The sequence below is a fragment of the Xiphophorus couchianus genome, chromosome 13 (genome assembly GCF_001444195.1).
Source record: "Xiphophorus couchianus chromosome 13, X_couchianus-1.0, whole genome shotgun sequence".
Classification (NCBI taxonomy): Eukaryota; Metazoa; Chordata; class Actinopteri; order Cyprinodontiformes; family Poeciliidae; genus Xiphophorus; species Xiphophorus couchianus.
In genome coordinates, this window is record NC_040240.1 from 9049726 (window position 1) to 9077705 (window position 27980).

A 27980-nucleotide genomic window follows, 5' to 3' on the forward strand; every position below is an offset into this window, starting at 1 on the left:
ACTCATTTAAAGTTTAAACTCAGTTTCACACAAACACAAAGACCCTAGCATAAATGTTTGGCTGTTGAACTGGACCGTTCCAGGTCACTATCAACCTAATTTTCTATTAGCAGCTTTACAAATCTTTTACATTATAATACGAAGGCACATTAAAACAAACCTTTTTCTTGGCTTTTTTCTATTCTCCCTCCCTGAAGTATATGTCCTATTTTGAGACATTGTTTTGCTTACTTAACTTCTGACCGGAGCTTTGGACGTTTGGATGCGCTCTGCACGTTGCAGCTCATGATACCAGCGGTACCTACCGTGGCCACCAGGGGCCCCCAGGAGCAATTAATTTTTTTCTTTTTATCAATAAAATAATCATTTCTACATACATTATCAAATATATATTATTGTAAAAACAAATCACTTCATGGTGAAATTGTGTGTTTTTGATATTATAATGACATAGAAATTGTTACTAAAAAAAAAAAAATCAGCTCCACTGAGGGGGCCCCATAGTGGCCCTAAGCAGTTGCTTAGTTTGCTTATGCCTTGGGCCGGCACTGCTCCATTCCTATCTTCTTAGTAAAGAGAAGTTCAGAAGACTCGGATCGTTCGTGAATGTCTCATCACTACATTGCAGACTTTTGGACACAGTGTTGTCCCATATATGCTACACGTTAGTCAACACCTCCGCACAATAATTCAGCGCAGTGAGTGACTTTTTTTTTTCATCACAAATGCTTATGTGTCTCTGTACAGCTAGCTGTGCTAACATCGCGTCAACGGAGCTAACCTTTCTTTGAGCTTCTTTTCTAAGTGAAAAAAGTTAGACGTAGGCTATCCCCACCGTTTGTGAAAGCGAAGCTCTGCTGAATTAGTTGTGCGCAATCGGATTTCTTATGATTTACGCAGCGCAATTCTATTACTGACGATTAGACAGACATTTTCTGCCGCTCAAAGAAAACCACTGCGCGTGTCTTGGAGCGCCGCGTGCGAGTGGAAGGCGGGGAGGGCGTGGGGGACGTAACAGAAACACGGAATTGGTGAATCCCGTCATTGCCTGGATTTTAATCGGTGCGTTTTGCGTCCAGTGAAAACAAACATGTTAATAAATAAACTGGACAGTATGCTGTAAGTTTAGTGATATGTCCACAGCTGCGGTCTGGACCGTCCGAGAAAAAAAAAATGGTCTCGAGACCAAGAGCGGTCTCGAGTACTAGAACCCCTGCATGACACATTTTAGAACATTTAAGAATTAAACTGGACAATTAGAAGAATAGTTTTAGCTTAGTGTGTTCATTTTTCATTTTAATTCACCCCCCCCCCCCCCTTTCCCTCGTGGTTTCTTTGTAATCACTGATGTCTGTCGTCTTTGTTGCTGTAATGGGATACAGTATGTAGTCCGATTCAGCCAATAAAGTCAATAATCCAACAAGAGGGATATCTCACTTTCCCAACTTGACCTAATTTTACACAGCATTCAAATACAGCTCAGCTATAAGGACAAATGTAAACTTAATATCATTCTTTTCAATTTTATTCTGGTTATAATACAAAGCAGCCTGCTAATATACATTGTCAGATTGGTATTATGCTTCCTGTCTTCCTTAACAACTTTTTACGAATCAGCACTTCAGGATTTTATGAATATAATTGCTTGGAATTACATTGTATTCGAAGCATATATTTGAATGAACTTTAAATAACTGAACTTGAATTTCACATGTTTGTTTTGTACAAAGTGCGTCGAGAAAAGTTTTGTGTTGATTTACCTCTCTAAATAATGAAGAGAACTGAATTAAATAAATTACAATAAGGCTTAAACTGGCCGTCTTTCTGGCAGGCCACCCTTTTATCATAAACAGCCTTGGGAATGAACTGAAAGACCAAAACAAAACAAACAAAAAGCCAACAAATGGTTAGAATTACAAAAAATATACAGTTTCAAGTACAATAAATGCTCAAAGAAGCAACATTTAGCAGAATAACCCTAATTTATAGCTGCAGATTTTGGCATATGCTTTCCACCAGTTTTTTTTTTTTTTTTTTACAAGGTGCTGGGTCCAAATACAATTCACGCTAGACTGGAATGGGTATCATCACTATCACTAGACTGGGTATCATACACGTATGCAGATGTTACAAAAATTTGCGTGTGTTTTTTCTTTAAATCAATAATTATTGTTGTTGTTGTTTCACTTGTAGCACCGTATTCTTCCACATGTGGGCGCTGTTCACCACAAAATTGACTGACTGGCCTTGGCTTTTGTGTGCCCTGCCACAGAAATAACCCGAATACGCGGTAAAAAAAAAAAAAACAACAACTGAGTTTTTAGTGACCACTGCTCGGTTTAAAAACCTGATAATAAAAAAATGCACTGATGATGCAGCGGGCCACTGAGAGATGATAATCTCCTTTGTTCACAAACCTGCAAGTAAAAACGGAAATCACAGACAATAGGTGTACGTTGTATCCTTTTTTTTTTAAATTGAGGGTGTTCTCCTTAATGAAATTATGTTAAATGTAATTAAAAAAAAAATCCTTACGTTTTGCAGCACTGACATTAGATGCTTTTTAAAAAAGAGATAATAAGTGACAACCTTAATTTCACACCTTGAATGATATTATATAAATACGAACTACATATCCCCAGTGGTTCCCCCCTTCGCAAGAAAGCTGGCGGAGTGAACTGGGTGTAGCTGTGTCTGTGTGTGCCTTGGCCAATGGAACCAGATCCTCCCTGCAGTGCGTAAGAGCACGATTCAGGATTTAACCAAGTCTTTGCTGCGCGCCTGGCTGCAGTCTTCACCAGAGCACCGACGGCCCGAGAGCCTCCTGACGCAATGAGAGTGTAATCTCCACCCCGCTTTGGACCCAGAATATATATATTTTTTAAATATTTTTGTTACAAAAAAACGACAACAACAACAAAACCCCCGCGCGTTTTCCATCCTTCGAACGATGACCGGAGTTTTCGATCGGAGGATCCCGAGTGTGAAGCCCACCGATTTCCAGAGCTCCTTCCAACTTTCCAGCATGCACCATCCGTCTCAGGAATCCCCCACGCTGCCCGAGTCCTCGGCCACGGATTCTGGATACTACAGCCCCGCTGCTGGAGTCCCTCACGGCTACTGTTCTCCGAGTTCGTCGTCGTCGTACGGGAAGCCCCTGAACGCCTATCAGTACCAGTACCCCGGTGTGAACGGATCTGCTGGGAATTACACGACAAAATCCTACAGTGATTACAGCTCGTACACGACCCCCGCCTACCACCAGTATGCCGGGACTTATAGCAGAGTTCAAGCCCAACCGAGTCCACAAGGTACGGGCCTATGTAATATATATATATATATATATATATATATATATATATATATATATATATGTATGTTTTTTACTTGCGTAAAAGCGGATTGGAATTTCCAAAGAAAATTCTATTAAATGTTATTTTTTTTTCTAAATGTGCAGGAAGGAATTTAAAATAAAATAACTGAATTGTTTGTTTTGCAACTATTCAAAGGCAATCTAGATACGGATGTGAAACATGTTTTTTTTTTTTTTTTTGTTTTTCTTTTTTGAAGTTATTGATATGTTTCTTTCAAATTGTTGCAAATTTGTGGCAAATTTACACAGTCGTTTTTGTTTCGATTTCTCTTATTTTTACTATCAGAAAAAGACATAAGCGAGCCCGAGGTGAGGATGGTGAACGGGAAGCCGAAGAAAGTGAGGAAACCCCGGACCATTTACTCCAGCTTCCAGCTGGCCGCCCTACAGAGGAGGTTCCAGAACACGCAGTATCTGGCGCTGCCGGAGAGAGCCGAGCTCGCTGCCTCCCTTGGACTCACGCAAACACAGGTGGGATTTAGCTGCTTTATATTTTTAAGAAAGAAAAAAAAAAGTCTTCTGTAAAAGAAAAAAATGTTTTACTCACTGTGCACTTTTATGCATTGTGCGTAAAAAAGAAAGAAAGAAGGGGAAAAAAATGATATAACCGGAAAAACTCCACAGTATTATTTGCTAACACGCCTTTCATTTCAAATCCAATATTCAGGTCAAAATCTGGTTCCAGAACCGAAGATCGAAGATGAAAAAGATCATGAAAAACGGCGAGCTTCCCCCAGAGCACAGCCCGAGCTCCAGCGACCCCATGGCCTGCAACTCGCCGCAGTCCCCGGCCGTGTGGGACGCGCAAGGCCCCTCCAGGTCTCACAGCTTACAGCCGCAGAGCATCAACGCGGCGGCATCTAACTTTCTGGACAACACGTCGAATTGGTACTCCGCAGCCGGCAGCTCCATGGCCCCCCACCTTCAGACCCCGAACTCGATACAGCACTCGTTGGCTCTCGGAGCTGGGACGTTATATTGAAAAGAGGAAAGAAAAACAAAAAGAAAAAGAAAAAGAAAAAAAAGAAACAAAAGAACCCCTCCTGTTGTTTTTTTAATTTTTTATTATTATTTTTTCTATTTTTATTTCCTTTCATGGGACTCGTGTTCACATTTCAGAGGAATATGCAATGTATTTCATGGCAGTCATAGAGGAAACGTGTAAAATGTGTAAATGTGTGCATGTAATTTATTGCATTTTGGAAGAATATTAAACGTTTAAATGGACAATGGAGCTTCGAACCCTCACGCCTCCCTTCAGTATCTCTTCTTCCCTCCAGCCTGAAATATTCCATGTGAAATGAAATAGGAAAAACAAACAAACAAACAAACAAACAAACAAACAAAACGCGCCCCGAAGACAAAGAGAAACGTCGTGCGCCTTGGGCGACATGTCGGCTTAACTCTCTGCTGTATCAAGCAAATATTAGAATTCACTCATTTCAGTCGATTTCTTTTGTTCCGTTGCTTATGTAGCTTTATTGACTTAAAATGCATTCATTGTGACTGTAAACAAAAAACAAAACAAAAAATTAGACGCTATCTCGGATGTATTTAACCGATTTCTCTGGATGAGGGCGATTTATTCCTCGATTAGGCTGCACATTTCGGACAAGTCAGAAAATCATCGTTACGGATTGATCGTGGATGACGCACGCAACTGTTGTTTCTGACGGGTTTTCGCAGCAGCGAACTGCAGTGATTTCTGCGGCTTTTAATCGCCCCATGACACTTCACACTGCATGACTTGTAGGGAATGTGGTTAATTATAGATAATTTTAATTATTTTCATACTATTATTATTTCATTATTATTATTATAGATTATAACACCTGAAAATGATTTTAGTATTTATTATTATTATTATTATTATTATTATTATTATTATTATTATTATTAATAATAATAATAATAATAATAATAATAATAATAATAATAATAATAATAAAAAGTTTCCTTGTTCATATTGTGTGTCAGCGTAGAGCCTGAGTGGGGCTCTTTAAGTTATTTCCAGCGCCCATGTTTTAAAGAAAGTGCCCGCTCGTCGCTGCAGACCGTCTGCAGCCGCTCTCGCTTTGTGTTCCCCTACAATTATACTCGCTTTGAATGGCAGAGAGGAGGCGAGGGGAGAAGGGGGCGGCAACGGAGATCTGAGACAATCCGCATTCCTGTGGGGGTAGAGCGGCTCCAGCGCTCCGCCACTCCCGCGGACTCAGCCCACCTTCCGGGGGGAGGGAAAAGGGAAAAGAAAAAAGAAGAAGAAGAGGGAAAAAAGCGAATGAAAAAGAGAAAGATGCTAGATTTGTTTTATTAACGGCGAGGTTAGCAAACGTAGAACGAACGGGCAGCGCTGAGAGCGTAATTGAATTTCAGGGGACATGTGCTCGAGGGCCACATGAGTGAGTTTGCGCAGGTGGAACGCGCTGCAATACGCGCGCACAATACTGCGTCTGACCAGCGTTGACCTACGCATGTTCCACCTGACACACAATCCTCCTGCCGACTGCGGCCTGCATGCACGCACATGCACTCTGATGCGAAGTGCTGCAGACAGACAATGCTTCCCTTAGTCTAAAGCCCCGCGGTGTCTCTCTGTTGCCCTTATTTCTGCTGCGGGTCAAATAAAGCGTCGCCAACAAATATCCATAGCGGAAATTTAAACCTCACATACATTGTACGGTTTTTTGTTGTTGTTGTTGTTGTTTGTTTTTTTTTGACAAATCTCATGTGCGCGGCTGTTTCTTTCCAAACACAAACACAAACACAAACACACACACACACACACACCTGAAACGCGTAAACTAGAGGTGCCATTACATCGAGAGAGCTCCCCCGTTTATTTTCAACCGAACATTTTCCACTCAGCCAGACCCCCACCCAGCCCTCCAACTCCCCCTCCCCCCTCGCCCCACCACCAGTTTTTGCAAATCGAGCCTAAATAATGACAGTTAAGCTTTACTGGACAGCTTCAACTGTAACACTCCACAATAATTATTCTGCAGGATTAGGAGGGGGATGGGGAGGGGAGAGGGGGGGGGGGGGGGGGGTCCTCCATTATCATAATCTGGACATTGACAATTACCTATAATTTGCAAAGATGCGCTTGGTTCTTGATTGCAGAGAGGGCTCTCTCTTTTTTTTTTCGAGCTCGCCATCACTAAACAGTGACAGTAATAACAGCTAATTTTGCAGGCAATATATATAAGAGCTTACCAGGGTGTGCAAACACACTTTCCCACCTGGATTTTGCTTATTCAACCAGCAGCGGCGAAGCTGCGCAGCGCGGGAGCCTTTTTTTTAAAATCTTTTGGTGGTGGACAGAAAGCGGAAGACGAGGAAGGTAAGCGTGAATCTTCCTGCAGATTCCCTGACCAACCTCAGTTCTCTTGACTTTGAAGAACCGAAACAGTGACCCATAGCTGCAGTGTGTGTGTGGGGGAGAGAGGGGCGAGGATATAAACTCGGAAATATTAGTTCGTTTCCTTCCTTGCATTTTAGAGGGCCTATTTGGGTTGCGCATACCTTTACGAGGCGACATCGAGGGGGAAATGTTCAGCTTTTAGTCTTTGAGATTTGTGCTGATATCAACTGCTGCCGGAGCTCCAGACGCATGTGACACATGACTGCAACCACACCCCCATCGACTGCACCCTCATCCCTCCATCCCTCCATCCCTCCCTCCATCATCCACATCTATCTATCTATCTATCTATCTATCTATCTATCTATCTATCTATCTATCTATCTATCTATCTATCTATCTATCTATCTATCTATCTATCTATCTATCTATCTATCTATCTATCTATCTATCTATCTATCTATCTATCTATCTATCTATCTATCTATCAGAAACATCATGCCATTCACCCGTTTCTGCAGAAACTGATTTTTTTCTTCTTCTTTTTTTTGCATTCCTCTCAATGTGCCAATAATTCTCTTTATGAGCTGTGTTGATGTTTACTCGACCGCAGCTACTGGCTCCCTGCAGCCCGGTTGCACATAGAGCCCCCCACGTACCCAACCGTGGGGGGCCCCCCGTGCAGGTAAAAAGAACCAGAATGAGCGCCAGTGAGACATCCGCGACTTTGACAGCTGCATGGAGCTTCTTTTTTTTTTTTTCCTAGAGTCGTAATTTCAGATAATATCCCGAGCCGTGCGCCTTCTCCTCTCTCTGACAATTTGTATATGAATAACCGAATAATTTCCCCCCCTTTTGTTCCATCCGCTGCTACCTCAAATCCAAATAAAGATGGCTTTTTAGTATTAAAAGTGGTAGAAAATTACAGGTAATTATCTTTGACGGTAAAAACGCTGTAATCAGCGGGGCTACATCAAAAATTACCCTAATTATGCCTGCATTTATGAGAATGGAGGGGTGGAAAAAAAAAGAGGAGAAAAAAAAAAGGCTCACTTGGATAAAAACCCCAAATATCTCCTTCATATTGAACGCCGCTGCAGCTGGCTGCTTTGTTCAAGCATCGATCCCTGTGGAGCTTGGCATTTTAGGACGGAGGGAAGGGAGAAAACATTTTGTCAATACTTCTAATAATTGAGGGTGAAGCGACGAGATGAGCTGGACCTGGAGCAAATGTCTTTCGGGGGTAAGTTAATTTCCTCTGGCGTTGAGTGAGTGCATTTGATTTTTTTTTATATACTGGCGTTTCTCCGTCACCCCACTGAGTTCATCTAAAATGTTTGATGAAATGTTTTTTTTTTTTTCCTTTTTTCTTCTCCTTATCTTTTTCACTGAGCACCGTGCTATAAACTTGTATGCGCCAGTGTGATGCGCTGATGTGATGTTGGCCCAATATGAAAACCACGAAAAAGGCCTGAGATGAATACATGTTTTTTTTTTTTTGTTTTTTTTTTCTCTCTCTCTCTCTCGTTGGTGGAAATCATGCAAACAGCAGGCGTCTTGTTTTGAGTCACGGTTTTACTCATTCTGACAAAACATAAAAAGTGTATGTACAACTAAAGTCGCAGAATATATTTACAGACACGTTTGCTTGGTTTTGCATGTTGGGAAAATAAAAAATTAAATGCAGTCAGAGGGGTGTTGTTATCATGGCAAAAGAAAAAATAAAATTCTGTGAGTGATGGTGCACCGATACGGTCAGCAGTCTTTGCCTCCTCCAATGTCCCCCCCCCCCCAGCTTCCCCTCCCTGCCACAAAAAAAAAAAAAAGATGTCACAAATGTCACTGGCAATATTTGGTATATTCAGATGTAGACATGAATGAAAAGCATGACAAGAACGTGCCAACTCAACAGCCATTAACGCTTGAAAAAACAATAAGTCCCCTTTAGTTTGTGTCCCTGCACCGAGGCTTGGCTGGTTTAATCCTCCAGCAGAGGAGCAGTACCCTCTCGCTCCCCTCCAGCGTCCAAATTGTAGGCTACGTTGCGGGAAAAAAAGTACTGCACGGCGAGGAGATCCCGCAGAAAAGGGCCTCCATGCAGACTGCCTTTGCTGACCCCCCGCCCCTCCGTTTGGCCCTCGCCAGTCTATCTCTGCATCGAATCTTGATGTGGAGACGAGTACCAGTGAGAGTAGCCGGGCATGTAGCTGTTGGCCGGCATGTTCACTCCTTTGGAAGAGGCCGAAACGTCCCAGATCGGAGGGATGGTTGGGGAGCGCGGGGATAAGGACATGGAACCCGGGATGGGGTCGCTCTCGTGCGGGTTGCTGCCTTGCTTCAGCAGCTTCTTGAACTTCGACCTCTTGTTTTGGAACCAGATCTTTACCTGCGGGACGAGAGGAAATCGTTTTATTGAGCCAGCATTGCAAGTTGTCAGCAGTGGATCGTTGGTTTAGTCTGTATGGCTTTCTGCCCAGGGCACCCAGTCAGGTGGGGCGCCACAGATGAGATTTCTATCTGTTATGAGTTGGCTAAATTGTGTTAGAGTTTTTTTTTTTTTTTTTTTTTTTTTGAGGACTCATTGTTTGAGTTGACCATCTCTTGCTCTAAGTGTTCCTAATCTGCACTATAGCTCAACCGAATCATTCTGCATTGAAAACAATCTTAGATTAATGTAACATCATGTGCAAAGATAGCGGTTGCATTGGTTTGTTGGCATAAGAACAACCTTAGCATGAAACAAGAATGATGGACGATAATGTCAAACCATTTTTTAAAGAATGCTTTCTTTTTGTTGTTATTATATATATATATATATATATATATATATATATATATATATATATATATATATATATATATATATATATATAATATAATATATATATATATAATTATTATTATTTATTTATTTATTGCTTTTTCGTCTTTTCAATCAAAGCAGAGTGGTGTTGTGTGTTTGCGCGTGGGGCAGCGGAAGAGCAGGCCGTCAAAGCAAGATGACAATAAACGCAGAAATATGCGTCCTACCTGCGTTTGCGTCAGTCCCAGAGAGGCCGCCAGCTCGGCGCGCTCAGGCAAAGCGAGGTACTGGGTTTGCTGGAATCGGTGGTTTAGTGCTTGGAGCTGCAAGCTGGAGTAGATCGTCCGCGGCTTGCGTATCTTCTTCCCCTTCCCGTTAAATCGAATCTCCCCGTTTTCAATCACTGTCGTCTTCTGCTGCTCTGCAACAAAAACAAGCAATGCGATTAGTCCAAAAAAAAGAAAGAAAAAATAAGCCACACAGCGAGAGCAGAATCATGTGCTGGATTTTCTGTTAAAATAATGATAATAAAAAAAAAAAATCAGAAACAGTGCAAAAAGAAATCGAGAAACTGCTGCTGATAAAACATCCACATCTCTCTCTCTCTCTTTCTCTGGCTTTCCGCTGCAGCCAACAATCCTCATGTGCTGTCATATTTAGGATATTGCTGGTAATGACATGTCAATTAAATGCTAATTACAACATTCGAGGCGTGCAGGCTGCCTAATTTTCACGAGTAGTTGGTGAGGATTGCGTGGTCGAGATGATCACACCCAGGGCATTAAATCAAAGGTTTTGTGGAGGGGAGTGCTGAAAAAAAAACACACAAATAAGCAACAAAGAAGCGGGCGAACAAGGCTGCTCCTTGGATTTATCCAGTGCGTTTTTACGCACGGCTTCTTCTAAGCCGTGCGAAAGAAGAAGAAGAAGAAGAAGAAGAAAAAACATAGCTCCAGGCTTTGGATCGTCGGAGGTAAAAAAAAAAAAAAAAAAAAAAGGTTCGATCCGGGTTGCTAAAGCTTTAAACAGGTACGCCGCTAATTGCAATTAGATGGACAGGGCTGGAGGAGGGGGTCTCTTACCTGCGCCGTCTAACCGCGTCTGTCCTCCCGCGTTGTTGTGATAGGACGGCAGGTACGGGCTGTGGTGCGAATGGCTCACGTATGGGTAAGGTAGCGACCGGTTGTAGGTGTTGGTCCCGGGGTACGCGGTGCTGTCGTGCTGGTGGTGAGAGTGCGATCCGGAGTGGAGGCAGTGCAGCGGGTAGTGGCCGCCGGCCATCGACGGGGAGCTCTGCTGCGAGTGCGACTGCTGCCCAAACTCCATGAACGCGGACTTGGACGAGTCCTGAGCCTCCAGACCGTCAGCCATCGTTGTCATGGTCATCATCGAATTTTCTGCCTTGAGAGCACTCACCCCCCCCACCCCCTCCTCTCTCAAGACCAAATCGCTTTTTCGCTCTCTCGCTGTGCTGTTGTCTCTTCCTCCCCCCTTTCTCCTATTAACACCCCAAATTTCCCGATGCCGTCTTTATCCCCCCCCCTCATCCGCCCTCCTCTCTTGTCCTGCGGTATTCTCACTCAAAGTGGCGGAAGGTAGACATAAGTTAAGGGAGAGATTTTAAGGTGGATTCTGTTAAAATTGAGCCCTCGCTCGCAGACTTGATGCAGACACTACAAGTAAAATGGTTTGTCTCCAAAGGGCAGCGCCTCCCGATTGGTCATCCAGCCCAACGTCATCAGTTCTCTGCGCTTTTACGGAGACTTGAGCTGGAGTTAACCCACGTTACCAGCTCCCACCACAAATGCGGGGGGAGAAAAAACAATATGCGGTGGGGAAAGACGCCTAATTCCTACAGACAAGCGTAGAAAACAGCTCCGGTGGATGAGCAGAGGCGATTTTTTTCCTTTCTTCCTTCCTTCCTTCCTTCCTTCTCTCTGTCTTTCTCTTTGGCGTCGTAGCTGGAAATTACGCACGCCGCGCAACACTGAGCGCACTTTAATTAAGTCAGATGGAGGTCGCAGAATGTATGCATCCATCTCAGTTAGGTCACCCCTAATCAAGGCACTAATTGGATACTAGAAAGTATCGCCTTATTGTAGGACTGCTGGTGGAGGAAAAAAAAAAACAAACAAACTCATGGACACCTCGCGAGAATATTTTTAAATAAATGCTTTTAAGGGAAAATGCACTTTTTAAATGCATTGTTTTCTAAAAGATTATATATATATATATAAATAATTATAATTATTATTATTATTATCAGTAGTAGTAGTAATATTAATATTGTAATAAAGCGTGTTACATTTATCTATTTTTTCTCTTTAGTTGTTAATTAAAGATGAACAACTATTATTATTATTATTATTATTATTATTGCTTTTTTTGGTACGCCAGTCAGTTTGCTTTGATGTTGTAAAATGAGCGGTCCTCTCTTCACACCCCCAAGCCCCCCCTCCCCCATTTCCCCCCCCAAAGTTACATATATTATAGCAGGAGCTACTGACCATATGATTAAAGATCCCTCAAATGATTCAAAATGCAGCACGTGTGACACATCAAACAACAATATGCCCAAGGTACAATAGGTTATTTTTGAAAAAGGGAAGGTTGGATACCCAGATAAACTGACAGTGTCTTTTATCCCAGTTGGATCATGAGGCCCGGTAGGGTCCTCAATATATGTAAATTATACACTTTGCGTCTCAGAGCTGTGGTGTTCGATTTAAAAAAAAAAAAAAAAAACTAAACAAAACAAAACCAAAAAAAGAAACACACACACACACAAAATACGCAAGAATACAGATGTTATTTCCCTCTGAAGTGCTGTGGTGTGCAATAAAAAAAAACAAAAAAAAAACTTTTTCTTTTTTTTTTTTTTTACTTTTACCACTTTCAGCATTTTTTGCTGCGTTTATGATTTCCCCAGAAGAAAAAGGAGAAGAAGAAGAAGAAGGGAAAAAAAAAAGGCGATGAAAAAATAATTACGCCAGCAATCAAGTTACAGCGAAAACCTATTTGATTAGCGGGCCACACTTTACTCAAATTGCAGCTATAAAATTAAGAACAATTCGCCTGTAATGATTATGGACTTGGATTTATTTTGGGGAGGGTGGAATAAAAGTGGATATAGCATAAATTATCCCCTAATTATACGCCAGTGTGGCCTCAATTATCCTCTTATCAAAAATGGCTGTCTAAATGCAGCGTTTAGTTTCAATTTTCTCCCTTTTTTCCCCCCCTCCTCCTGAAACAAGAACTTGGTACCTTGCTATTATCGTCATTCTACGGACGTTATTTACTTTGTGGGATTTAAAAAGTGCGCAAGCCAGCCGGATAATCATTTTTCGCCGAGCGCAGGTTACCCAGAAAGGAGCGCGCAGGCGACCAGGAGAGCAGAAGTCACACAGACGGATTTGGTTTTGCTGTTTTCTCTTCAAACGTCTTTTACATTGATTTCCTTTTTTTTAATCCAGCGACTCACGGGAGCTGCAGGTAAGACCTTCCTTTGGGTGCTTTACGCCCCTCCTTCTTAACCTATAACTACGCTGATAAATTATTTGATTGCGTTTGACAATCCGGGCTTTCACAGCCACATTGGCCTTGTAGAAGTCTGCACGCCTCGGTCACCCCTCAGTGATCTAACACAGGGGCCAAACCCCCCACCCACCCAGCTTCCCCCTCAGTGCCCGTGTTCCACTTGGACACGCAGGAGAAACCAGATCCTCCAGCCTTTCTAATCGCCCATTGAGTGCTACTATAAAGACATACATGCTTTGCAGAGACGTCGCTCGCTTCCCTGTGGGTTTAAAAAAAAAACCCCAAAAAAAAAACAAAAAAAAAAAAACGCGGGGTTCGATGATTATACGGAACATCCTCGTTTCTTTTGAAATTTATTTTTTCTTTTCTTTTTCGTGCTGTCGTGCTCACCAGGCGGGATTATTACATTGCTGGGTAACCGTGGGAGATTTTTGTTTCTTGTGCACCACCGAGATTAAGGTGTAAGTGTAAGGACCATGATGACGCTGCAGTCAGTGTGCAAGACGTTGGCACGACTGCTGACAACCTCAAATCTTAGTTTGCATGGCAATCCATTAATGACAATAAATGGTCAACTTTACTTTATTATTATTATTATTATTATTATAGAAATCCTAATAAATGCACATAAAAGAAGAACATTTTAAAAATAAATGCACAGTTGTTGCTTTTTAATTCAGAAAGTCAGGCTTGTATCCAGGTGCGGCTCCACAATGTTTTCAAATAGGCTGGTGGGGGCCGGGGGCAGGAGCGGGGGGAGGGGGGAGGGGGGGGGGAAGTAATGATCAGCGACACACTAAAACTGAAAGCCATCCAACACTGATTCTGAATTTTATGGATTTTTATTTATGTGGGTGGCCATTACACCACTGGCCTTGCAGGAGATTATTTTTATTATTATCATTATTATTTTTTTTTATTAAAGCCACACATTTAGGCTCATAAATACTGGCAACAATGTGAGGTAAATATAAATAAATAAATAAATAAATAACCTTTCAGCTCTCTGAAATGTGCACTTGAACATACTTTATTAATATCACAACAATTTTTTTTAAGAATTGTAAAAACACACACACACACGCACACACACACACACACACACACACACACATATATATATATATGTGTGTGTGTGTGTGTATATATATATATATATATATAAGGCTCAGTGCCATAACCAGCCCTCCCTCCCGCTCCCTTGGTGGCGCCACTGCATCCCATCAGTCCGCGCTTCACCTGTCGTTCCCTGCCTCCCTCTTTCACCCATCCTAATGATCCTGCATTATGACAGTTCACAGCCTCATCCACCGGTGAGACATTATTTCATATTTTGCAACGTCAAAGTGTCAATCACGAAATCAGCCGCTGTAGACCTAAAAATCACTCGGTTCCTAAGTAGATGATTGACCTTCAGAACAATCAATGCCCGCGGTGGTTTGTCAGAAGTGGTCTCCATATCCAGCTGTCTTCTGCACACGCTGATGAATGACTCTGAAAAAAATAGAAAAAATACAAAATAATAATAATAATATGCCCTGCGACAGACTGGCGACCTGTCCAGGGTGTACCCCGCCTCTCGCCTGCAACGTAGCTGGAGATAGGCACCAGCAACCCTCCCGACCCCATTAGGGACAAAGGGAGAACAGAAAATGGATGGATGGATAATAATAATAAAAAAAAAAATCACTTTTGGTATCCCACTGCTGGGGCCGGATCAGGCCCCGGGATTTCCCCGACTCCCACTGTCTGCACACGGGACGCGTGAAAACTGAGAGCATTTACATTTAAGACTAAAACCTGCCTGACGACGCGCTGTTTTGGTGGTGGGGTGGGGGGCAGCTTAAAATGTCAGCATGGATGCAGTGATTTATAGAAAGGCGTTAAACGAGACAGATTTATGTATATGTTCAGTAAAAAAAAAAAAAAAAAAAACACAAATCCTTTGCTCCTTTTTGAATGCATCTTGCCACATGTGTTATTCGTATCTGAAAGTTAACACATGGAACCAGCAGGGGACAGGGCTCAAAATTGGAACAAGCGGCCGCGCGTTTGCGGTCACCGTGACAGCAATTGAGTGGGGGCCAAACTCCCCGGATTCCCTGGGACCGGGGACGGACCTAAACAACGCGTCCTCTTCTCCGTCACAGCGCAAAGCCACAGGCGTCGACATGGTCCCCATCTCTGGCCAGAGAAGGGCGGGAAGAGGCGCGAACGCACACCGCAACACAGCTGTGACCATAATGTGGGTCACGGTCGGAGCCGGCCCAAGGCACTAGCGAACAAAGCTGCTTTATCGACCCCCAAATATCCAGCTATTCAATCTTACAATCTGTTCTGTGATTTATCATGAATGCTGATGCTAATTGTAGGATTATTTGTTTTTCATTAAAACAAAAATAAAAATGTAATATGGAGCGTTCAAGAATAATGTTATTATTATAAAAAAAAAAACAATGTAGTCCTGATTTAAAGGTACTACCCCGACTTCTGCTTCAGGTAAAGTTTGTCACCCACACCACGTCATGGCCAGTTGTGTTTGCTTGACTAATATTTTGTAAAATATGACTTATTCAAGATAAAAATAAAATAAAAGTAATTAAAAAAAACTCCACTCTAAAATCAGCCCCCAATGTGCACGTGAATCTGGTGACATCATGAAAGGCACGAGGGAAACGTTCAAGTTCTTTTAGTTCAGCCACTTATACTTTTCCAACATGTTTTAATCAGATTTCTCCTCCCGCCCGAGGTGTCAAACGTGATGTCATCCAACACATACGAACAACAAAAAAAAAAGTGTTTAAACGTTCCTAAAAAAAAAAAAAAAAACATTTAGCAAAAATACTGATATGAAAGCTCATGTGTTATTATTACACAGCTGTGCTGTGCTGCCAAACACACTGCATATTTGTTCGGAAAGCATTTGTAATGCTGCTATTTTAATCGAGTCTGTATGTTTGTATTTGTCTTTATGAGCAGTTTAGCAGTAAACTCTTTAATAAAGTGTGTAAACTTGAATTGGGACCTCAAATCAAATTCTGCTTAGCCCCCTCCACCCCACCCCACCCCACCCCACCTCCCATGCCATCTTTAGCACTCGGATCAATCTGACCAGACTGGGATGACCCCCACACCCCCCACACCCCACATCCCTTAAAACACCGCGAAAACATCATCGCCGACCCGTGCACAAATGACAGCCTTTCCTCTCCTTTACGCGCGTAAATTATGCGGGGCGCACTAATGCAAATCCACTTACAGCAAGCTTTGATGTGTTTTGCTAAAGCGTGCTGCTACACCGAGGAGAATTAGTGTGGTTTGGTCATAAAGCAAAGCCATGCAGCGCACCCACGGCGGACGGCTGTTTACCATAAGTTTTGCATCATAAATAATGCGCCCCTGGCATTATCTCGCGAGCAAATGGCAAAATTGGCATATGCGTGGCCCCAGGTGCAGGCGCGAGAGGAGAGGGGCCTTCAGGTGGACCCAACGTAGCGTGCGCGAAGACGAGCTGTAAATGACCACAAAAGAAGCAGCGGGGCCTGCACCCCCTGAGTCTTCCCAGCCTCTCATAGACTAATGGATTTAATTTGGCACGGCTGAAGCTGAGCTGGTCTCACTCAGGGTAGACCACGCTCTAATTAAGGCTGTTGGTTTCACTTGTCGCCTGATTCCGTCGTTTGCATGGGAGGGGAGTTGGCGAGGGAGGGGGGGGGGGGGGGGGCGCCATTGGGACCACCTCTATACATTTTTTGCCGGCCATTATTATTACTCTTATTGCCAGCGCATTATATGTAAACATACATATTTCTTTCGTTCGAACTCTGGTGTCTTGCTGTAGATGATTTTTTTTTTTTTTTTTTTTAAACACGAGTTTCTTAAAACATACATGTACCATAGGAAAGTTTGAATGAGTTGCCAATATTTATTTATTTATTTGCTTTAAAAAAAATGTAACCATTCATTTGTGAAATTCTGTTCGGGATTAAAAAACAAACAAACAATTATTTTATTATTATTTTTTTATGGCTTTCAGATCTGATCTTCCCTTTGATAGATTTTCTATATCGCACGACGAGATCCGCCGCCTCGCCGCTCACTTTCCTTCACCTTTCATATGGTGTTTTAATTACACACAGCATTCATCTTTTGCTTCCAAAATGTTGACAGGAAAAGAAAAATTGGAAAATAAGCGCAAAACAAGTATTTTATTTTTTATTTTATTTTTTTTAAATCAAAGAAGTCATTAACGCAACCGGTATATCGACCGTCATTTATAATTTCACATTAAATAGTTTTGTACGACCACGACATGCAGAACCCAGGCCTGAAATTTCTATCATGGTGTGCACCGAGTCATAAACAAAAGGCTCCGCATGCAGGAAGCTGATGTGAGTTTTATGCTGCATGGTGACAAATAAGAGCAGTGCAGGCCGGCGGTGCAGCGCGGTCCCCCTCCCTCTCGACTTAATACGCGACATTATTAGGTCTGACAGCACAGTGGTCGGTCTTGAAGGAGAGGATTTGGTCGCTGGATGACAGACAGGAAGGCCAGCAATCATGGGCTTCTTTTTTTATTTTTTTTATTTTTTATCAGAATGTACTGTTCGATGCCGTTTATCCCTGATGATAGAAAATTGCTCTGTTGCCAGGACGCTGCCGCCGAGATAGAGGGCAGGAGCAACATTTCCATTTTTCAGATTGAAAAGCCATTGAAATGAATTAGAAAAAAAAAAAAAAAAAAAAAAAAAAAAAGACAAAAAAAAAAAGGGCAGGAAAATGAGTAAGAATCTCCTGGTAAACAAAAGGGGAGCAAACAAAGATACCATTTTTCCCTTTTGCCAAGAATCCAACCTCCTCATTTTTTTCTTTCTCTCTTCTTCGTTTGTCCCCCCCCCCCTCCCTCGCTCTCTTTGCTCTGCTGCAGCAGAATGAAGGTTTTTTTTTTTTTTTTTTTTTTTTTACTTCAACAGTTGCAAATCACATGGTTGGCTTCTAATGTAGTCCAAGGCCCGAGCCTACTTCAAAGCCAATCATTTATTTCCCAACCTCCCGGAATAATTAGAGCGCCTTTTCATCTGACAGAGAGAGAGAGAGAGAGAGAAAGAGGGGGAGAGAATGAGGGATAGATAGGCAGAAAGAGAGGGAAAGAGAAAGGCAGAAATTAGAAAAATAATACTTGACAACAAGGAGCATTAAGCGAACTCGTGAAATGTTTAACCATTAAGAGCAAATGAACAGTGACCTGACACAGCAGGGGAAACCAATTGTTTTATTCGCTTTACGTAGTGAGGATCAGCATATTGTTAAAGTGTCGGAAATGTGAAATATGTCCTAATTCTAAAATATTTACCAAATAAGCTGATATAGCTCACTATGTTTATCACTTCTTTATTTTTTCTTTCAATTATTATAATTATAACTATTATTATAATTACTATTGATTGCAGCAGTACAAGTAGGAGTAGTATTTCTATTATGTTAACATGTATTTAAATGTACTGTAATTAGTATTACCAATGCAGCAGCAATAATAATAATAATAATAATAATAATAATAATAATAATAATAATAATAATGATGACAAAATAAAAAATACACATAAAAGACAATCAAACCATTAATTAATGAATAAACCGAGTAATTAATTAGTTAATATGACTGAATTCATTAATTATTATTAACTAACAGAACAACTATAATAATGACGTTCTTTTGAATAATAATAATAATCATAATAATAATAATCATAATAATAGTAATAATAATAGTAATAATAATAATAATAATAATAATAATAATAATAATATGAAGTGGAATTAGCAAAAAATAAAAACATGAAGATAAACAAATAACTTTTTTAAATGTGGAATTTTTTCCAAAGAAACGAATAAACCCATATATAAACAACAGTAATGATATCAAGCTTTTAATATGCACATTTTAACTTTCTACTACCTACAATGACAATAAAAAATAAAATCACGATCAACATCATCATCATCATCATCACTTCTGATTCTCTGAACCTTTAGCTAGTATTTTTTTTTCTGCATTCCAGCATCATATCAGCCTCATTTATCAGCGAGTGTTACTCATCAGCATCTTGCGCCGCATGGCCTGCCAGCACCTCCATGCTGGGTGCTGGTTACTGTCCAGCAGGTGGTTTTAAAAAAAGCATCTGAGGGCGACATGGAGCCTGATAGATGGAGAAATGTCACCTGAAACCCGGGTTACAGTGAAACCTCTCGGAGAGGAAATGATAAATTGTAGACTACCTCCAAATAGCTGTCACTGAAGCGGCAATATGATACAATCTATGGCATTGTTACACTGCTGTCATGGACTATGAATGAAAGAGCAGGTTTTTTAATAAAAAAATAGAGAAAGAGCTGCTGTTTCTATGAATAGCATAATGTATTCCTTAACATTTTTTAATTTGAGTATGACAGGCCTTTGAGGTCTAATCCAAACATTAGCTTACTGCCTCAGAGGCCTTCAGTTAAGAACAGAATAACTAAATCCACCTTGAAGCATTTAAAATGAAATTTGAAAACAACAACAACAAAAAAACACACAAAAAACAAAACAACAAGATTTTTTTCTGACCAAAGTGAACAAAGCATGCATCCTCTAGGAGTTGTACCAACCAGTGTGTTGCTCCAACACACACAATCAATGTCCTCACTGGAGGAAATGCTGCGCACACACACACACACACACACACACACACACACACACACACACACACACACACACACACACACACACACACACACACACACAATAGCCACAACGTTACCCCGCAAAAAAAGTGGAAGAGCCTGAAATTTAAGAGCTCAGTGTGAAGTGAAGTGGAAAGAAAGCAGAGAGAAAAGGAGTCGCACCTGGTGAAACGCTGTGTGGAAAAAGGGAGGCTGCCTCGTTCTCAGATGCTGCCGAGGTTCTCATGAGTTTGTGCGTGGCAGGGGTTGGTCAGGTGATATGCAAGTTGCACCTTTGTCTGCTGCTGCCGCTGCCGCTGCTGCACCTTGAGGCACTCCCACTGGTAAGCAAAGGCCGAGATCAGGCTAAGATGCGCTCGCACGCTCAGAGAAATTCTGTTTTTCTCACGGCCATTTAATGCGTCTCTCTGTGGAGAACAACCACGTTAGACAGAGAGAAACAGACATCAGAAATGATCCGTTCCAACATAAATATTACTTTAAATACAAAACTTTGAGATAAAATTCTGACTTTAAATTTTTTGTAAAAAAAATAAATAAATAAAAGAAAAAGAAAAATCACAAATTCTAGTCCTGATGCTGGTGGTTTTAATATATTCAGAAATTCAGCTCCGGTTGTTGCTGACTTACATTATTCTCTTTTTAAATTACACCCTAAAACACAAAAGACAAAACTGACATGACAAAAAAAAACCAAACATAAAAACAAGGCAAAATTGTACTGTATCTCTCACAATAAAGTGGTGATATTAAACAGGTTAACTTTCTTTAAAATATTCGGACTCAAGTAGTTTTGTTCTTGCAGCGAAATTTGCGACCACACCATTATGACTTAAGTTTCTTAAACTTAAACAGCAAAAAGTAAGTTTAGACAAGAGTCAGTGATCTTGGATTGGAGATCCATATCCAACCTCATAATATTATAGTTATTAATTTGTTGCCTGCAGATACCTTTCATTCAGCCCCAAACTGTTGGATCACAATCTTTGAAGAGACTCTCTCTCTATCTTTTTTAGAACTTTGTCCATTTCAGTGAAGCGAAAGTAGCCAATTATTGTCATCACTGCCCTTGAAAATGCATTATACCTCATCTGAGGACCCTCTCAATCAAAGAGGATGAATGGCCATTTAACAGATGACCCCTAACCTTAATCCACCACGAGAGTCAGAACCAACAGGGAGAAACATTTGGCTTCATGTTGCAAACTTTCTTGCTGCTGACAAACCGTGTCGGGCGACATTACAGCAGATTGTTGAAAAGTCCAAAATTCTTCATTTCAACTTGATACTTTTTAATCTGACCTAGGAAGAAAAATCATAATTTTTTTGTTTGTTTGTTTTTGGTTATTTCCTGGCAGCATAGACAAACATTATGGTGGGTCTGGTTACCACACAGTATCAGGGGCGGATTTGTTGTGGAAAAGGGGCAGATGTGGTGATCCCCATTTGATTCAATGATAATATTATTTTTTGTGAATAATATTGAAAAGATCGGTAATATTTGTTGCTCAATTGTCCCTCTTAAGGAAATTCTACCTAGTTTAGATACTAGCTTAGGTAGTAAAATTGAAACAGAAATCTCAGAAATCTGTCTGGATGAATAATTGTTCATTGACGCTCACATCAATTATTTGTTGGATATGTTTTTATTTCATTTCAACAGAGTTTTTTCCTTTGCAACCAGAAATAAATGTGTGTAATCCTTCTTCTCTTCTTTAATTCATGGCCTGATTTGAAAAGACTTGACTTAGCTGCATTACACCTTGTAATGAACGCAGGCTCTCTCTCCCATCTCGGATTCTTTAGAATGGATCTGTTGCACCCGTTGCTGTTTGCTGTATGTTGGGTAATTGCCTATTTATATTTCATGCCTTTCATTATCTCATTCTGGTCTTTATGATAATAAGTCCGATTCAGAAATGCTGTCAAATTTTCTCATGCATCTTTGGAACCAGATTCAAAATGTCATCAGCCTTCATACCTCTCTCTCTCTCTCTCTCTTCCTCTCTCGATATTTTTAATCTTCTATAAACGGCTCTGAACGAAAGGTGTTTCCAAATGTTTAACAATAGCCTTTTTTTGTCTTTTTGGTATTATGACTGCAATTATAATTGCTTTGCTTCGACCTTTTTTTTTTTGTGAATCTGTTTTAGTTCATGTTCACGCCTCTATCTTAATCAGGACTCCTTGCAACATCTCAATAGGACGTCCCAGGATAAATAATTGCGTTATCATTACTATTATTGTTAAAATGCCTAAAACATCGATGGGGTAGACTATTCATTTCATCGAAATTATGTTAGTCACTTTTTGCATGTGAATGCAATCAACAAATGCAGGATTAATTGAACTTTTTTTTTTGGTGAAAACAGAAATGATTGCGCGTACTTTGAGTAATTCTGCCTCTTTTTTGTCCCCCTTTTTCCCCTTTCTATTGACTCTCCCTGGCTTTTTCATCACTTTCTCCCCCAACTCCGAGTCTGCGTCCAGCTTCTGGTCTCCATCCTGTTCCCTCTTCCCCTCTTCTCCATCTCCCTCTTCATATCCACTCCACATCAACTCTAACCTCCACGCCCCACCCCCCACCCCCCCACCCCGCCATACCTCTCGCCATTTTTCCCTTCCTTCCCTCACCCCTTTCTCACCCCCCATAGGTACGCCTCCATCCACTCTTGGCAGCCACATCTCTTCCTAACTGCCCCCTCCTCCTCCGCCTGCCTGGCTCGCCCACCCCTCTCCCTGGTTGGTTTCCACAGCTGTGGTGAGTGAGGGGCAGATGACCGGAGAATTGGCCCCTGGGAGAGCGCTGAGCCATCCTGGTGCTATTAGGCTCGTGGCTAATAATAGGTGTTTCAGACCAGGGGAAGATCAATCAGGGGGAATCATGGGGAATGTTCAGAGCAGCGCTTTTTACACATCGGCCCAGATGGATGAAATTACACTTGTCAGTTTTTAGTTGCATTACTCCCAAATTGGTTGTCTACTCTTTTTTTTTTTCTCTTCCTCTCTCCCTCACTCTCCCTCTTCTCTCCTTTCTCTCTCTTTGCCCCCCATTCATGTGTCAGTGGCCTGCTAAAAGGATTCGCCGGTGAAATCCCTGTCATTTTTGTCTTTTGCCTGTTTAGCCCTCAGCCGGCAACAACTCCCTCGCCTTGCATGTATGCACTTAGAAAACATCAACTCACGTCTTAGGGGCTCGGCCAATTTCCATGTTAAAGCCAGAGTCTGCCGCTGACATTCCGCGTGCGTTCTGCATGCATAATAAAGCCATTTGATGTTGTCACTGTCAAACACCCAGAGGACAATCACAGAAAGTAGCAGATGAAGAGAAAAATTGATTTGCGCCAATGTTAACCGTTTCTTAAACAAGGAGTTGCTTCATGTCTTGATAAATGGAGGATTCAAAGTGAGGCGAGGCATTTACGCTGATGATGGACTTTCATTTGAGGTGCACAAAAATGTTTAAAACCAATTGTAAACAGTGTTTATTTAGAGTCTAAAACCAGCAGTAGAATGCACATTTACACTCAAACGCTTATCATGAAAATTATTACAAATGTTCATATATTTTGAATCAGGCCACCTAATGAAATGTTATATTGCAATTTTCCTTTTTTGTGTCTCTGTTCTTTCTAATATATTTTTAATATGCTGTCTTCTAACTTGCAATGGATGGCCTTGATCTGACTAATTCCTCTTGCTATTTAACAACATTTAGCAACTATTTGCAATTTTCTTTTTACATGGTTGGTCTTTCCCCACTGTAAATATCTTTAATACATTTGGAAATGTCTTTTGAGTGATATGAGAAAGTCCACAAAATATTGTTTTGTCTACATTCAGCACTGTTGTTTTAGAATGGGAGATACCTGAGGAAAACAAAATAAAAAGGTTTGTGAGTGTAAAATGAAGCTTTGCAGTCATGAAACCGTTCCAATGTTAATGTTTACAAAAAAAAAAACAAAAAAAAACTGCACTTAAAGGAAATTGATCTTTGAGTCAAACGCATAAATCATGTTTTAAGTGCGCAGAAATAATCCGTGTTGTAATGGTGTAATTAAAGCTGCAATTTGCAAATGAAACATTCAGACTGTATCTCACTGCTTGAAACAAAATAAAATGAACTTTTAATCATACACTGCTGCCGTTCATTTTTTTTTTTTTTTTTTTATATTAATCACCTCAATTTGCCGCGGCAATTATTAAAGGCTGGATCCAAAATAAGCCCCTCGGCGTAACTGACGACTAAACTAATGTAGGAACAGCTTTGTGCTTAGATGTACGCACAAAACTAGGATTCTGTTTTACCTGCAAAAGTGGAGCCATAGGTGTGGTAATCAAAAGCCCACAGCATTTTACGTAATTGGGCCGCAAGCTCGTAGTGAGGTGAGAGGTGTTAGCGCAACAGCCAGCCACACAGCGTATCATCGAAACCTACGAGCAACCCGGTGTGTTAGATGTTATCGAGCACGGCGTGCCTGTCGAAAAGGTGACAACGAAAGGCTGAGAGGGATCATTTTGAGGCAGCCACACAACAGCTATTTGTGTCACTGGTTTCCCCGTCCTAACTAGGCGCTGACAGCATGAAATCTTTAGCATTTTGCAAAGCTTTCCTTTCAACTTGTCCACACATTTGCTGTTTTATTTTCGATGTGGCTACCAGCTAAGGCTTTGGCACCAAGACGTATAAAGACATTGAACCACTTGCTTGTGTCAAACCATACCTTGTAATACAAGCCCCTATGACAATCAGAGCATTACACTGGCAAAACAAACTGTTTGAATTTAGCCAATAAAACTGGCTTAAGAATCTACATTTATCTTTTTAGGGGGGATTTTAATCAGTATTTATGTAAGTTTCACCGACAGAACAGAGTTAAATAACGTTTTTACTCATTTGATTTGTCTTCTAATATAATTAAAAGATCTAAACGTTACAGTAGTAGTTAAGGTAACTTGCATTACCTCTGCTGCTAAGCTAGTTGAGCTCAATAATAACTTTCTAAGCTATTATGACAAGGTTCTAATCTTCTATGGCATTTAAAATGTGTCCTTCACTGGCAATGTCAAAGATTAGAAGTAAAATGGCTACCATGTTTGACCTTACTCTCTGCATTAGCACCGTCTGTAGCTAAAGACGAACACTAACTTTTTCAACCTATTTTAATGAGATTATTTGAAAAACTTTGTCCTGACAGCTACTTTTGTTGTTCAATGACAATGATCGTTTCTGGGATGAGAAACTCGGTTTGATATCAGGTTTACTAAGCCAACAAAAAGCTAGATTTAAAATGTTTACAGTTATTTTCACAAGGCTAAGCTTTTCCATGACAACCACAGCTAAAATGAATTGCTCTTTAGAGGTTACTGCCTCGTTATAACGAAGGTAAACTTGCTAGCAGGTTTGACTTTAGCATTAGCAGTGTTGCTATGAACTAATTAGCGTTGCAAAACTATGTTCTTCTTCTAAATTCCTATGTTTTCATTACACACTAACAGATGAGAATAAAGCCTGTCTGAACCAGCATGATCAGCGAAATTATAATCGAAGTGTTCCAAAATATAATCGCTAATTGAGATTTTAACCAATATTGAACGTTACATTTTAAAACGTTCAATGATCGAATATTAAAAGTTCGATCATTTTATAATGAGTAATATTTGATACCCTGCAAAATTCTTTTATACAGTGCACAACATGACAGCCACAATAGAAGATTTTAAAGAAGCTGAACTCAAAAGCTCACTAGGAAGACATTTCCACCATTCCCCTCTGGAAATCAATGCAACCCTCCAGATGTTGGGGTCCTCTTGGTCCACGGCGCAGCCCAGAGCAGAGATGTTCCTGAGTGTCTGATTGCACAAGGAGACGACTGGAAACAGAAAGCCTTCTTTGACTGAAAGCCCGGTGACCATGGGGGAGGGAACTGAGGCCTCTGTGTGTGTGTGTGGGGGGGTGAGGGTGTGTGTGTGTGAGAGAGAGAGAGAAAGAGAGAGAGGGAGAGTCTCCTTAGCAACAGGAAGAAAATTATTGACATCCTGACTTCACAGCAAAACTCGTCTCAAGGCTTCTGCTGGATATTCACATGAGGCAAGAATGAGAGAGAGAGAGAGAGAGAGGAAAAAAAAGATGTTCAAAAGCTGACATAAAGCGAAACACTCCCTGCTTGTCTTCTATTTATATTGAAATGAGTTTTCCACTCTCCTCTGCTTGTGTGTGGTGAATACAGAGAATCCTAATGTATGTATTTTGCTCATTTTACTGTGTCTGGCATTTCCGCGCCTCTCCTCTCTGACTCTGTGTTTGCCTCCCGCTGCGGTAAACACAACACGGCCTATGATAGCACATGCATTTCAGAGAGCTCAAAACACTGACGAGGAGCCGAAACATCCCTCCCCACCCCTCCACCGCCGGCACCCCCTTCTCTCCCTCTGCCTCCGTCAGTCCTCTCCCTCACTTCCAGCCAAGGTATTCAGCTTCCATGATTGCAAACATGCATAATGACAGCATCTCCCAGGGGCCAGCGGAGATACCCCACTGATGCTGAGAGACTCTATCCTGTCGTCACATGGCAGGAAATTTGTCGGCAGTGCGCGCCGGAGCCTGGAGAGCTTTGGCAAGGGAAAACCAGAAGCCAGGCTGTCTTTACAAAAAAAAAAAAAAAATTATTATTAATTTATTTTTTTTGTTAATAAAAATGAAGTGCAAATTATGCTGGGGCTTGTTGGAACAGCTCGCTGCTTCCTCCCATTACGAGGCCAGGGCGAGTGCCATGGAAGCATAAGCGTGAATACATTATAAAGTAATGAGGAAACATCCAGGAGAGGGTCATGGGGGGCGTCAAGCGGCTCCAGGGGCCTTCCGAAGAGCTTTCAGCGTGCTCCGCCATGGATTAGTCATTCATGTTTGAAGAGCAGGCGAGAGGTGCAGTTCAACAATGTTAGACATAGCAACAGTTGCTAAGAGTTGCAGCGAGCGAAGCGCATTCAGGGAGTACAGCGGTGGCTAACCAGGAGTATAGGTGAATAGGGAGAGAGCAATTGTGTGTATCAACGCTGATGAGGGTGACATTTCCATCAGTGCTGCCCGATGTTTTTGAAACGGGGCTCGAAATCTTGGAAGAGCAAAGACGGTAAACCAGTCAAACCAAATCAGGAACAGAGAAAAGTCATGTGTTTGGGATAGCTGATCTTTCTGTGACAAGTTAGCCAAATCCCACTGTCCACTCCAACTTCACAAAAGAAGGAGTTGTCCTGTCAGTGGTCATCAGTTTCTTGAATATCAGCGGATGCCACATCAGTAGGCCTCCAGATGTTTTATAGCTAAGAAATCTGCATTTTAAAAAAAATTATTCTCGCAAATGGTGAACAATAATATTTCCAGAGGTAATACATCAGAATACATCAAACATTGCAGCGTTGTTTGGTTTTGTGGTTGTTGTGACAGCAAAATACCACTTGCGTAATATACTCAATTTGAAATACAATTTTATTTTCCCTTTCCTAGTGAAAAGGACTGACCGATGTCAAATGAAGTCTTACCTGAGAGAAGTCAAGTGAAGCCGATCCCACCATCTTCTTTAAACTAAACAAGATTGGTATCCAAAAATTTGTGCTGGTTTTGTGCAGCAACGATTTTCGATTGTGCTGTTAAAGATATTAATAAATGTTTCTAGAGGTCATCAAAGGTCAACCAGTCCCACCCCACATTTACAAATCAAATTTGGTGTCAATCGACTGTGATGCTAACATCTTAGCTGCACGATATTAATTGATATCAATTTGGCTTCATTTGTTAACGTGGATGAGGTACAGTAGAAGGTTGGAGGGGAGTAGAGGCGCTTGATCTCTGGTGACCTCTGGAAGCTTCTTTTTTTAAATCTTAAAAACGACAACGGCACAAATGAAAGTTTTCACTGCACAAACCAACACAAAAGTAGCACAGTTGTCTGACAATTGGTTATATTTTTAAGTGCTTCAATGCTGCATCAGAATGTACAACAGAGATCCACTGCTTCAGAAAGATGTTAGCTGCTAGCTTCATGATTTGAGTAAACTCAGCAGAATGAAGATAACAAAAAAAACCCAGCATTCTTAAAAAAGAGCAATGTTTACTTAAGTGTGAACTTTTGGCTAGGAATACTCAATTTCATTATCCAGCGGATATAGTGGAGAAA

General features: G+C 41.2%; 2 protein-coding genes and 2 long non-coding RNA genes across 5 annotated transcripts; 3 read left to right on the forward strand and 1 right to left on the reverse strand.

Moving 5' to 3' along the window:
- The first annotated feature begins 168 nt into the window (after positions 1-168).
- Positions 169-27917, forward strand: LOC114156335 (uncharacterized). The gene is made up of 3 exons (XR_003597926.1): positions 169-306; positions 24126-24131; positions 27907-27917. It is a non-coding gene; the product is annotated as an uncharacterized LOC114156335 (long non-coding RNA).
- dlx5a (distal-less homeobox 5a) lies at positions 2760-4611 on the forward strand. The gene is made up of 3 exons (XM_028036705.1): positions 2760-3311; positions 3660-3844; positions 4041-4611. The coding sequence occupies exons 1-3, from the start codon at positions 2951-2953 to the stop codon at positions 4353-4355; spliced, it is 861 nt and encodes a 286-aa protein (XP_027892506.1). The 5' UTR covers positions 2760-2950; the 3' UTR covers positions 4356-4611.
- LOC114156334 (uncharacterized) lies at positions 6445-23939 on the forward strand. 2 transcript variants are annotated; one of them, XR_003597924.1, is made up of 2 exons: positions 6445-6713; positions 22294-23939. It is a non-coding gene; the product is annotated as an uncharacterized LOC114156334 (long non-coding RNA). The 2 variants fall into 2 exon arrangements; XR_003597925.1 differs by lacking the exon at positions 6445-6713 and adding an exon at positions 7243-7977.
- Positions 8228-11666, reverse strand: dlx6a (distal-less homeobox 6a). The gene is made up of 3 exons (XM_028036706.1): positions 10620-11666; positions 9765-9958; positions 8228-9120 (listed from the first exon to the last, which is right to left on the reverse strand). The coding sequence occupies exons 1-3, from the start codon at positions 10924-10926 to the stop codon at positions 8881-8883; spliced, it is 741 nt and encodes a 246-aa protein (XP_027892507.1). The 5' UTR covers positions 10927-11666; the 3' UTR covers positions 8228-8880.
- Positions 27918-27980: the final 63 nt, after the last annotated feature.